The following is a 13,360-nucleotide window of genomic DNA, read 5'->3' on the forward strand; positions in this document are numbered from 1 at the left end:
GCTCCCCAACTCAGGCATTCATCCCCAGGACACACCAGGAGCAGGGCGAGAGCTGCCAGTGGTAGCAGGGGAACTGAGGCTAGAAAAGCCAGGCTCTGCCCGGAGGATGGAAACTGAACCAGCAACCAGGATGTAGAGGATCACCTTCACACATCAGGCTGTGCTCCCCAAGAGGTCGCAGACAACACATAATGAAGACCAAGCAGCACACAGCAATGGGAAACCATCTTCTGTCGGCACAGTGGGGTTGGGGGCAAGGGCAGCCTTGCAGGAAGAGCGAAGGTGTCCACTGGACAAGACCCAGCTCTTCACCAGGAGATCCCAGCTTTGGCATGGACCTCTGCCTGTCACTTCATGTGAAAATGATGCTGTGGTGACTGGGTACAATATTTTATTAGACTGGGACAGGTTGTATTAAAAGCAAAGAGTAAACCCAGGGATCTTTAACATTTTCTCTGATTTTAAAACAGGCGTAGGAAGGAATATGCCGTTTATTTCCACTCCTTCTAGGAATCTCAACTATTGCATGCTTATTAAAGGAAACCCATAAAATACGTCTCCTGGTGTCTTTAACACATGCTTTACAAGAAGCCCTGAACTCTAACAAATGACATTATTTTTCTCTGTAAGCACCTAAAGGAATGGGCCCATCCTGTACATGGTATGTCTGCTGCTTCTTCCTGGAAAGGCTCTGCTTTTCTACATGGTCCCTGCACACCCCACCGTGCTGGATGTCCTGACTATCTGCACTTTACAGCAAGGGACAACTCACCCCAATGCAGACATCTCAGCCCAATTTGCTGAGTGACAAGAAGCATCATCCCAGCCAGCTGCCCCCCCAAAATGGTGCTCTCCCTTCATGGGAAAACAGGCTGAGACTTTGCCCCCACGATGCAGAGGACTAAATACAGCACCTGCGCACCATTCCCTGAATTGAAAATGCCTGACTCTGGATTCTTCTTTTGCTGCAAAGTATCTCAAGTGTAACCATGTTCTTCAGGAAAATTAAAACTCAGTGCATTGAATTCCTGGGGTTTTTTTAAGAAAAAAAGCAAATTTCTTAGAAAATCACCCTTTAAGCTATGGGGTAAAACAAATGTTTTAATGCGCTATTCACAACAGGTTCTGGCGCAGTGGCACAGAATACGCAGAGCAATCACAGTAATTCACCTTCCGCGTCACACAAACCCTTTCAGGAATCTGAAAAATACAACCGAACGATGGAGCCCTACAAATCTGAGCAGCACCTGTGAGACATGCAAAGGTGCTGCTGATCTAAGGCAATTTCACCATTTTTGCTCTCAGTTGTAGAAAAACCTTATTACATTTTTGCCTAGAAGCCACAGCCACCTACCTGCAACAGTTCTCCATCAGGAGCACAAGCAAATGCGTTTTACAAAGGGTTATATATAATGATTATGCCAGGGATCCACCAAACTTCTCAGAGGCAACAACAACCCCTTCTCCCCCCGAAGGATGCATTTACATGGAAACTCCGAAAACACGTAAGCAAACGTCAATGTAAAACAGGATCACGATTACATCTGCAAACCGTGATCTCTCAAATTCCTCATTGCGGAAGTTTTCCTTTTCTGATGGTCAACATCAAAGATCATTAGGATCCCTCTAAAACGCTCTGCTGCTCGCTTTCCCGGCCTCCAGCAAACACACCCATACGTGCGTATGCACACACCAAATAAACTCGCCGTGTTAATGGAGCGAAGTTTCCATGGTGCAGTGTCTGTATGTGATGGGAATATGATACAGAGCCAACAGACATATTCAGTGTACACTGTCCTGGTAGTTACGGAAGAATTTTAATGCGGATGAAATATCGGGGACGTTGCATTTGCCCGGCTCCTACCGTGCAGCAAAGCATCTCAAAGAAATTTAACCCTACGGGTAAGAAAACCAGAACACAAAACACCTCCCGCTTCTGCCCGAGTTCCCCCATGCTGCCTGCCAAGTTTTATTCTGCTTCCTTCCCCCATTAAGCGCCCTGCCATAGGGCTGGTGGCGGCACAGGGAGCCGGTGTCACCGTGCTGCCTCATGCATGCTCCTGTGCAGAGCCCCGTCTGCTCCCAAGAAGAGGACCCACGTTCAGCACATACTGTTGGCAAAGGAAAGGCACAGCGGTGGATGTGGATGTGGATGCGTCTGTCCATCCGCAGCTGCGCTCCATGTGGTCTAATTCATTTAACAGATTTACTTCTTTAAATGGGGTATCTGACAGGATTTTGCTAGCAAGATCCATAGCAGCTGATGTGCTCTAAATTAATTTAGCTAGTGGACCCACTCCTCTGCCGCTATCTCCCAGAGTATTCTTTCGAACAAGCTTCATTTCCACGGCCAGGTTATATCGATAAGGCAAAGAGCATCAACAAAGATGTCTCTAAGCCTTGCCATCTCACCTGCCTCCCCCAGGATAATTATATTGCCAGTTTATACACACACACATCCATACATGCTCCCACCTACAGCCAAGTCCCCTACGGACCCAAAAGGAGGGAGAGGAGATGCTGAACAATAAAAGGAGCTTACAGCACAAAAAGTAGCACAGTCAGGGGTGGATCAGAAGGAGAGGGGGGAAAGATAAGAGGTCGCATTCCTAGTGCAAGGAATACACAGCTTCTGCCTTCAGTGGGAATCGTCTTACCCTCACAAATGCTGATATAAAAGACACGCAGCATATTTCAAAACCAAAGAGCGATGGATTTACAAGGCAGGTTGATTTTATGATGACTTTTATTGAAAAGGTACGCTGGGTTTAGGCAGATGCCTTTTAGCGCCGGTAAGTTAGCACAGTGCCTAATTCAAGGAGACAGCCTGAGGAAGCAGCGCCGACAGGGGAGAGAGAGACACAATGTCTCTATTACTCTCTTCGGCATCATAAAGGGGAGAAGAAAAATCACGTCTGAAAGGGAGAGGAAGGAACGGTGCAGCAGGTTTTTGCTGGGGAAAAAACCAGTAGTAATAATAACAATAATAATGAAATTGTTTTCTAGGTAGAAAACTCAACAGAACAAAGGAGCCCATGCGAAAAGCAAACCACCTGCTTCTCGGTCTACGTGTCCGGGTTTACAGGAAAACTCTAATCATAAGTTAGTGCTGTTCTTCAGGGTACCACGCTCCGCTGCCCCCAGACCACTCCCCACCATAGGTCACCTCCCAGCACAGCAAATCTGGAAGCCTGTCCTTCCTGAAGGGCAGCTCTGCCCCCCTGCATAGGCAACACCACAAGGGACAAGGTGATGGGGAGTTACAGTCATGAGCGTGCAGACTGGTTTCCTTCAGTCCAACCACCATGTCAAAGCACACATCACCTTTCAACAGGCACCAAAGGGGGAAACACTCCGAGAAAGCACATGGTGCAACAGCTTATGGAATTGTAAGGATGGATCCAGGTTTATGTCTCGCAGAGGGAGCTTGGCAGCCAGAAATATTCTTACGATAACCAGAAGGAAAGGTACTTTTATCCTAACCTGAGGCACAAATCCTGAAGGTGACGCATTTGTTATAAAGAACGGTGTGCATGGAGAAAAGGTCAGAAAGAAATACCTGAGGAAGCAGGGGGTACATGTTTCCTGTAAGCTCTGGGCAAGTTTCTGGCTACACACTCCAGCCGCATCCCTGTTTACACACATGTATGTACCAGCACCTATAGCCTCACACCCGGGGCTCGGGGAGCTTTCTGCACGGTCAGCATTGCCTCTCCAGCTGTGTGCTGGAAGATGAGTTTCCTTCAAGAGCATCTCACCTCAAAATCTACCAATGTCCATTTAGGAGAGACAAGGCAACACTGCATGGCTGAGCTTGGCAGGCAGGAAAGGCTGGTTTTCCTCTGCCTTCAGCAAGAACCACAGCACTGCGGGACAATCACCTGTTGAGGATCTCAACGAGGTGCAACTAAAGAAGAACCAACAAGTCAATGGAGGTACTTACATCTGTCACTTCGGTCTTCGGGACTGGATGAGGTCTCCCGGTCAGAAATGAGGCCAGAAACGGCAAAGATCTTCTTCCCCGTATCATCAACTTTGAGGGAGCCGGGGGAGCTGGAGGGGAGCTGCGTGCCAAACTCATACTCCTTCCCATCGGTGTCGGAGAAGCGCAGATGGGGTGAGTCAGTGTCATGGCAGTTCTTCAGGCGCTTGGCCGGTGTAAAAGCTGACTGATAGCTCTCCCGGTCCTCAGTAGATGCAAAGGGGCGGAAAGCCCCAACACCGCTGTGGTTCAACATACTGATCGGGGTGCAGTCCAGGTTAGGGGGTGCAAACTGGGGGTGGAGGTGAAGCAAGGACGGAGGAAAGTCACGGTTTGCAAATGCTCCCGGCACCCCGCCTTGCCGGTGATACATGGAGGCAAAAGTATATGAGCCATTGGTAAAGGGAATGTGCACGTCCTTATCTGCTGACACGGGGACCCCAAAAGGCCTCGGCTGCTGGCAGGGAATGGAAGCATCACGGCTGGCTTCAGCAGTGGAGGCGAGAACCATCAGCGCCGGGGAGGCCAGTGGATTGGGGAGATAGGGTGAGTTCTCCATCTTGAACGCTGCCCGGTGTAAGTCCATCGGAGTCTCTTTCGTCAGCAGGATCACAAGCGGAACAATCTTCCCTGGAAGGAAAGCAAAGCGATGCCTGGGAATGGAGCGGGGAAAATTACTGGAGCATCATCGCCCTCCGAACACTGCAAGGAAACAGAAAAGAAAAGAAAACACAATTGGTTAGGCTTCTGCACTCCCCTCTCTGGGATGCTCCAGCAGCAGGGTGGCCACTTGTGTTACAACCCACTGGCCGGAGACGCACCACTGTTCTCATTCAAGAAAATCAATAGACAACTTCACACACTACTGGAATCAGCTCTGGCCCTCCAGGTTAAAGGGTATCATCCAGTGCAGATGAATGAAAGGCACAACCAAACATAATAACATGCAGATTTAATAACCCACTAATAAACAAGGTTCAGTCTAAAATTAAGATAGTAACTCCAAATTATAATTGCAGTTTTATATGGCAAAGGAGGCATGCACATATAATAAACTTCAGAAAGCCCACACATACACACACGACTATTTGCTTCGGGGGGTGCGTGTGTAACCACCATAAAAATATCTATTGCACATAGTTACCCACATGAGCCAGCGCAAGTAGTTATACTGTATCTGATGTCTAAGACACATGTAACAGATGTATTTTCTCTCATCCTCACAGTATATATGGGCAGGTAGGTACTTGCACACGCAGTACTTGATATCATTATGTGTATATATATATATAATATATATATATATATACACACTGTTGGAATGTAGGAATGTGATGTGTATGAGTGCATGTGTGTAATACACAAACACCCACATGTGTGTATGTGGTCCCTGGTAGCCAAAGGAGAAGAGATATCCCCAGTAAAATGCCTGGCATCTCTGACAGTATTTGAAATCGTAATGGGTGCTTCTGCCATCTGATCTCTGCAAGCGTCTCCCTTTCGGGTCGGGGACAAGAGAGAATGGATCAGTAATTTTAGTTCCTAATGCACTCTCTCTTAAGTAGATTTGTAAACTGCCCTGGATGCGCCATTAACATTTAGAGGAAAATGTTAACAAAATTTCTGCCTCGCATCTTGCTGAGCCTCCCGGGTTGGCCGCAGCCGCCCAGCCAGCCACCACCCCCTCCCAGGGGGAGAGAGGGGAGAATGCTCCTTTCTGTGTCTCCCCCAGTTCACTCCGGCTTTTTGTGTTGTTATTTTCTCCCCCAATCAATCTCATGTCTTTTCTTTTAAGCTTCCGCCGCCTGCCATTCAGGCCCCACAGCCCAGCTTAAAATACAAGGACTATAACTTTGAAACAATATACTAGCCGCTGGAGCTCAAAGGGCCAGAAAAATCATATAATAATAAAAAGCTGTTACAAATTGTGCCTCTTAAATCCAGAGGGTCAAACATCTCAAATAAAACTTAGTGAAAGAGTGTCTCCCTAATGGAGTGCCTTTTGTACTCCATGAATGAGGGAGCCTAGGTTAACAAAGTGTATGAAATCCAGTCTGTGGCTTTAATGCAGTTCAGTGATAACATTTCCTCTCTCCCATCCTATACCCAGCCACTCCACCGACTGTTATTAATTGTGAAGATGAGTGGACATCATCTCTCTGCTTCCTCATTTGGCACCCATCCCTGCAGACATCATTGCTAAATTACCAGATTATGTATCTCGCATTAACGGATTTGCTCTCTTCCAAATTTTAAATAACTTTCCTGTCGAGTTCTTGCCACGGGGAATGAGGAGGGAGAGGGAGAGAGAGGGATGCCAAGGGCATCCTGGTCAGTGCTGCAGTCCTGGGCACACTCACTCAGCTGCTTCACGCCAGGCTGATCAAAAACTGGAGGTCAGGAAACTGCAGCCACTGGCAAACCTGGGTGGCCAGGGGCTTACACAGCCGTGTAAATACATACACACACACACACGCACGATTGTATGTCTAAGGAGATGCATGCAGATAAGCCACCAGGCTCAGAAATAAACAATCATTACCATGGAAGTCCAACGGAGCAATCACGGGAAAACATGGATTTCCAGTGGAAAAAAAAAACCCCAACCAGCAACCACCTCTGCCTCCTTTTCTATTTTTACTTGTGCTATCACCCCATTACGTTAAACGCATTTCATAAATTAGTAATCTGGCCGCAACACTTGACACTCCTGTAGGATACTGTGAATCACTACGGCCGCTTATTCGTTTGCAAACTTCATTACACCAGGAATAAATCAACACTTTACAATATCTCAGCCAGCCAAATCTGATCTTTTTCAGCTCCCACTTCCTTTTTCGTTCCCTCCCGCTCCCAGCACCTCCCCAACCCCCCAGCAACAGGGACAGATTAGGCTGCAGCAGGCCAGTCATTATGAAAATCTATCGTTAATACACTCCCAATGTCAAAATGTCATAGATTTAAAGACAGAACCCCAAAATCAGAAAACTAACCGACCTCCTTAATTAAAAAAATATGGATTGCGGGGTAATGGGCTGGAGGGGGGATGTGGGGGCCGGGAAGGCGGTGGGCACAGGTGGAGGGAGGAGCTGCTACTTTTCTGCCTCTATGCTGATTTTTTTTAATTTACCACCTCGCGCAAATCCAGATTAAAATAACTCCAGCTATTGATCCGGGCAGTGGAATTGACATTAATTTTAGTTCACTTCTCACTTTGCAAAGGGATCAATAGGAAGTAATAACAGCTGACATCCCCGCTGAAAGGAGGAGAAAAGACGGGCTGGAGACAGAAATCGAAAAGCAACCAAATAAATCAGCAGCTACTTTTCCACAGCATCAGACAAACTCCAAACAGATTGCAAAAAGTCTTTGTTGAATTAACTAAACAAGGAGTAGAGGGAAGGGGGGTGGAGATCAATCGAGGAAGGTGCATAAACTGTCTACCAAGTACGAAGGTTAGACGGACAGGCTGGAAACAAACTCTGATTCTTTTTATTACTATTGTTTTTTTCACGGCTCCCTATTTGTATAGTTATTGGGTTTCAGAGCTACCCTGTTTAAGGTGTACACAAATTACCTGTGTAATCGTGTGTGTTGCTAAGAACAAGGCTAAACACGCCACAAACAAGACAAATTGAATCAACAGCCTTTAGCTCTGAACCACGAGGGCGAAAAAAAACCTCTCACCGAGGAACAAGTTGTAATCAGTTATCACTGGCTCAGTTGTGGCTCCTCTGCTTACGACGGTCGCAGCACTGGGCTGGATTAGTTAAGAGGAAAGTCTGACAAAAGTAGGGGAAGCCATGAGGGAGCTGGATTTAGGAGGCACCACAAGCACCCAGTAAGGGGAGAAAACAGCAGTGAGCCCTGGTTAGAAGCGTAAAACCCACTCGCTAATCAACCCGCAAAGAAACAGGCACCCAGGCAAAACACATGCACCCCCCAGACGCCGCCACCAGATCTGCAAAGCTCTTACTAAAACGTTACTCGGAGTTCCTATTACTAAATCACCTCCCTGCTATCGATTAAAATAAATAAAATGCACCACTCTGGTTTCTACAACAGGTTGCATTTTTGCGGTCTCTCAACCATTTCCAAATGCCAGAGATTAAAATAATGGGGCAAATTAACATTCCCCCCCCCCCCTCCAGAAACAAAGTTTTCTTGGGGTAAAAAAAAAAAATATATATATATATATATATAAATTAACAAGCTATAGGAAAAAAAAAAAGGCAACCCAAAACAATAGGAAATCCAAGAAAATTGGTGATGCATGTAAATTAGGAAAGATCCAGGAAAAAAGATCACAATATCCATTTACATTAAAAACTTCTTTTCCCCATAAATGTCAAGTAGGAATTTAGAAATATGCTCTGCGCAGAAAAGCCAAAGATTATAAAACAAAATAATGCCAGCTGTTTGGGGATTTAAGTGCTTCAAATGGATTATATATTTGAACCAAACTGGATTTCCTTATAATAAATACAACAAATGCAAGCTCGAAAGCCAACAAAGGAGAGCTCTCATCACCGGATTAAGATACAAAGGAAAAACAGTTAATTTTTGTTATTATTTTCCCTTCCCCCCCCCAACCCCAACGTGTGAAATGCACCAAGTGCAGCCGCACACCCGGGCAGCTGCTGTGAAAACCGGCGCAAGGGGAAATGAAGAAAACAAAACACTATATAAGAGAGCGGGGAGCGGAGGAGCCGGCCGCGGGGACGGCCGGAGCTCCGGCCCCGGGCAGGGCAGCCCGGCCTCTGTCCCCTCGTCCCGCTCTGCTCTCCCGATGCTGTTTTGCTATAAACTTCCTCAAATGTATATATATATATAAATATATAATTTTAACAATTAAAAAGGGGATGAAAAAAGCCCCCGGCGGAGAGGGAGAGGCGGTGTCGGGCTGCGGGGGGGGCGAAGCGCTGGGGGTTGGGAAGAGGGTGAAAAAAAGGGGAAAGAAGAAAAAATAATGCCCTACCGCATAGGGGATTATAAAATACGCCGGTACCGGGGCTCTATCGGCCGCCGCGCCCCGGCCGCGCTGCCAACTTGGCGAAATCCGAACGAAAATAGCGGGCGGTGTCGCCCCGAGGGAAGCCCCTCTCCGGCGGGCACCGGCACCGGGCTCCGCAACCGGGCAGCGGCCCCTCCGGCAGCGCCCGCCTCGGCCAACCGGGCTGGCACCTTCGCCTCCTGCCGCTGATCCCGGGTCGGTCGGGTCTGGGGTGTTAAATAAACCCCAATAAAACACAAGCAGAAGGGGTGAGCCCCGGTTGGAGCCCACCGCGGCCGCCAAGCCCCGCCGCTCCGCTGTGCCCGCCGGTAAATTAAACAGGTGTCTGGCGGGGCCGGGGCGGCGGGCACGGCTCGGTACGGCCCGGCCCCGGGCTCGGCTCAGCCCGCAGAAGCCCCGCTTCTCGCCGGGGCTGCTCCTCTCCTGCCGCCTCTGGAATTGTTCGCTCCCGGGAAGGGAGGCGGGAGAGGGGTCCCGGGTCCGGTCCGGTCCGCACAGCCCGGGCAGCGCTTTCCCCCTTACCCCCCCCCCCCTTTTTCCTCCTCCTTAAACCCCCAAGTCACAAAGATCATCAAACGCAAAGATGACCAGAGTTGTTTGGATTTATTGCAACAATCACTTACCATACACATTTCCTGTGTGGAAGGATAAGCATTCAATACAACTCTTTAAGTAGACAGTTCCTAATGATTTCATTGTGGTCAACCAGATGGTTTTTATGTATTTAGATCTGAAGGTGAAGAATTATTTTCCATGCTTCCAACCTATTTACAGACTTCCCTGGTCTAGAGCTGGGGTTGTTGGTTAAAAGAAAGAAAACCCTGCGATTTCTCATCGCATCGCTGGATGATCCAGAAAGTTTTCTAAAGGACCTAAAGCGAAAACAAGGATAATTCCTTTCACCTCTTCTGGCTTGCCAAGCTACGCCGTTCACATGTGGAGTAATTTTAGCTCATTCGTTGAATAACGCTGACAATTTAAACCTCCTCTCTACCTTTTGTTTTATCTGCAGTAATAAAACCAGAACGACACCGCGTGCGAGCGAGATCCAGGCGGCCGGTTCCTACCTGAAAGCAGTCGGGGGCAAGGGCGGCAATCTTTTGGGGATGAAGGACCCGAGGAGGGGCGAGGATGTTGGCCAAACTTCAGCCTCGGCCAAAATTAAGCTAAAGCGGCGGCTTTGCCAACGTGAGTTTCGAAATAAAAACTCATTCGGTCTTCGAGCGGGGATCGCGCATTTGTGGTACGGCTTAAAACTAAAGTTCACACGGGGACTGCGCGCTTGCAAAAATGAAAGCTTCGGAGCAAATGAAATTACCGGTTGTTCGGGGGCTCCTGAGCAAACAGAAACCCTGGAAGGGGTTTTCTTTTTTTCAGAGACTCTGATTGAAAAATAAAAGCCTTATTTGGGGTATTTGCAAGGAAAAAAAAAAAAAAAAAAGGGGGAAAAAAAGGAAAAACCAAGCAAGGCGCCGAGCCGGGCGGTGGGTTTGTGGATCCGCTTATTTCCTTCGGAAAAATGGAAAAGTTTTTGTTTCGCAGCCGCTGGGAAATGGAATTGTCGCTGCCCAGAGCGACCGTGGAGAGAGCGAGGTCCTGGGCGCCGCGGGGGGGAAGCGAGGAAATAACTCCCCGGCTTGCCCCGCCGGGAAAAGAAGCGCGGGGGGTGTGTATGGAAAAGGAGTTAAAGAAATAGTGTCTGTTCCGCAGCGAGGGCTCTGCGCCGGGCCCTGGGTCCGGCCGGGCCCCCCGGCACCTGATCCCTGGTGGCGACCGGTCCCCCCGGAAAGCCACCGTGAGGCTGGGGGGGAGGGATCGCGGCAGCTCGGGGCTCGCCGAGGGTGCGGGGGGGGGGCCCTTTATGCGCCTTTCCCCTCGGCATTACCATGCCGATCCCCACCCACCCGGCCCTCCCCGCGGCCGGCGCGGCTCCCCGCCGCCGCTGCCTCGCTGCCCGGCTTCCCCGGGGCTGGGCAGGGGGAAAGGGCGCGGGGGGCTGGGGTGGAGGAAGGAGGGAGGGAGGGAAGGGAAAGGAGGGGGGAGAAACTTGCCCTGCAAAGTTTGCGTGTGGCCGGGCGGCCCCGGTGGCCGGTACTCACGGTGCGGCTGCCGGCGGGCGCTGCGCGGAGCTGGCGGCGTGCGGGGAGCTGGGGAGTCCCGGGCGTGCTGGCCCCGCTGCGCGCCCGCGGCTCGCATGTAGCAGAGCGGGAGGCGCCGGGGGTGCGAGGGAAGGAGCAGTGCTGCCTCTCAGTGCCGGCTCTCATCAGTGAATGAGCCTCCACTCTCCGAGGGACTCCTGGCTGCACACACACACGCACACACATACACACGCACACACACACTCGCACACGGAGCCAGGCTGAGCAGTGCATACATTAGGGCACTCGGGCAGTATGGGAAATGCAGTCCAGGACCGCGGACCGGGCGCACACCCGCCGGCCGGCCACCAGGTACAGCCCTGCAGTTGGCCAAACGGGGTGTCGGGGGGCTGCTGCCCTCCCGGGGACGCCGCTTCCCCCCCCAGCCCCACCGCACCGCCCTTAGTTCCGGCCACTGGTCACATTTTCCACTGCGCAGCTCCCTCCCGAATTGCAGCGGGATGCTGCAGGGTCCCTCGGGTGGCAGAACACCCCCCGGGGCACCCCCGCACCCCTCCGGTCTCGGGCCAGCCGGTACCTGCGGGATGTTCATGCAGCCTTCCCCAGGCACCCCGCTGCATCTCCAGGCACTTGGGGGTACCCAGGGATGGGCAGACCTAAGACCATCCCCAAATTCACATCGGACCGTGGCAGCAAAGCCAGAGAGCAAATGGGGGAATTCACCCTCTCAGTGTTTCCTCAGCTGCAGCACGCACAGCACGCACATTGCTATTTTAATGTTTCCTGGATGCATGTCACAGCGCGGCACAAACCCACCCACACCACCTCGGCCACAGCCAACTGCCCTGCCAGCCATGGGACTGTCCCAAGCAAAAACCGCCTGTTGTAGGAAATGGAAGAGCCAGTTTTAGATGAGGGCTCAGATGAAACACTTGTCTTGTTGTTTCTTGTAAAATACACCAGGGATTGATCCGAGAGACTGATTTATTCCCCCCAGGAGGGAACTGGGGTTTCTTGTTTTGTTTCTTCAACTGCTAAATACTTTCAGGTTGTTCTTTAAAATAGAGGACGGGAAGCATTTCTTGGCTTTTATCTAACTCTGCGCTGGCATTCGCAAAATAGGACCATGCAGTACAACACACACTGACGGAAGTCCTCTGCATCAGCATCATCAACCACTTACGCTACATCCTATATGTGTGTGTGAGAGTAAGAGGGATTATGTGCTTATGTCATCCAACAACTTTTGTGTAAGCAGTGACTCATCACTAAAGAATATGGGCTGGTTTTGCCTGTTTATCCATGGGATCACTGAATATGCCAACCCTTATAAAAGTGCCCACAGGCACAGTAACAAACACGGCCCCCGGCCTTATCTGGGTGCACTGTGAAGACCACAGTGGTTTGCTTCTCCGGTGGGTTAAAGCTCATACTTCCTACAGCACTTCAGAGGTGGTTTTTAGGCAGTCAGGGTGCCTGCACGTCTCATGAATAGTAAAATCTTCGGGAATAGTAGTAAATGTAGCCCCAAAAAAACCCCAAAACAGGCTGCTTTCTTTATTTTCACACTTAAATTTCAAAATAAAACAACGTGGCATTTCAAGCTCCTCAGCTCAGGAAAGCACCTGTGTGAAGGAGCTTCCCGTACTTTCTTTACATAGCTACCAGCAGCTCTGTTCCCTGCCCTAGCCTGCAGCTCAGCCCTGCAGAGGCTGATGATACTAACTCACAGGAGCGTGCTTCTTGCCCTTCAAGGCTTCTGCTCCATCACTGCTTCCCTGCACATCACGTGTGGGAGTGAGAGGGGTGGCAGGGCAGGCAGCAAGCACTGCCTTCTGCCCTGGGTCAGCCATGACGTGATGGTAAATGTGGGCTGAGGAGCCTCGGCTCCTTTTCTGCTTCGTGTAAAAGCTGGCATTTCAATATTCCAGGTAAAGTCTCTCACAACTGTGAGCACACTTTACTTGGCATATATTCTGCTCATGAGTAGCATCCTCCAGTTACTCCTTAATTAACCAGAGTTAAGATTTTGGGGGGATTGGTCATTTCTAACACATCTTTGGAAACAGCTGCCCCACAGGCTGCATATACAGATGTGCCCCAATGCACGAGTCCTGATGAGTTGTGTGGGGACACCAAATTAATGGGCACCACATACATTTCCATGCTCTGTACCAACCAGCTGAGGACTTCCAATAGTAATATTCCATAGGGCAGTATAAACAATCCATAGGGCAGTATAAACAATCCATAGGGTAGTAGAGA

At 49.9% G+C, this 13,360-nt stretch overlaps 1 protein-coding gene across 7 annotated transcripts in view; it reads right to left on the reverse strand.

Moving 5' to 3' along the window:
* The window catches only part of RNF220 (ring finger protein 220), a 223,677-nt gene extending 213,326 nt beyond the window's left edge, over positions 1 to 10,351 (reverse strand). Inside the window, exons 1-2 of one of the 7 annotated variants that reach the window (XM_065673524.1) lie at positions 10,064 to 10,344; positions 3,944 to 4,684 (exon numbers count right to left, since the gene is read on the reverse strand). In XM_065673524.1, the coding sequence (XP_065529596.1) occupies positions 3,944 to 4,568 (625 nt within the window). In that variant the 5' untranslated portion in view covers positions 4,569 to 4,684; positions 10,064 to 10,344. Of the gene's footprint in view, positions 1 to 3,943; positions 4,685 to 10,063 lie in introns of all 7 variants that reach the window. The other 6 variants (XM_065673519.1, XM_065673522.1, XM_065673525.1 and 3 more) reach the window with 6 other exon arrangements.
* Positions 10,352 to 13,360: the final 3,009 nt, after the last annotated feature.

Source organism: Lathamus discolor, chromosome 3 (genome assembly GCF_037157495.1).
Source record: "Lathamus discolor isolate bLatDis1 chromosome 3, bLatDis1.hap1, whole genome shotgun sequence".
Lineage (NCBI taxonomy): Eukaryota > Metazoa > Chordata > Aves > Psittaciformes > Psittacidae > Lathamus > Lathamus discolor.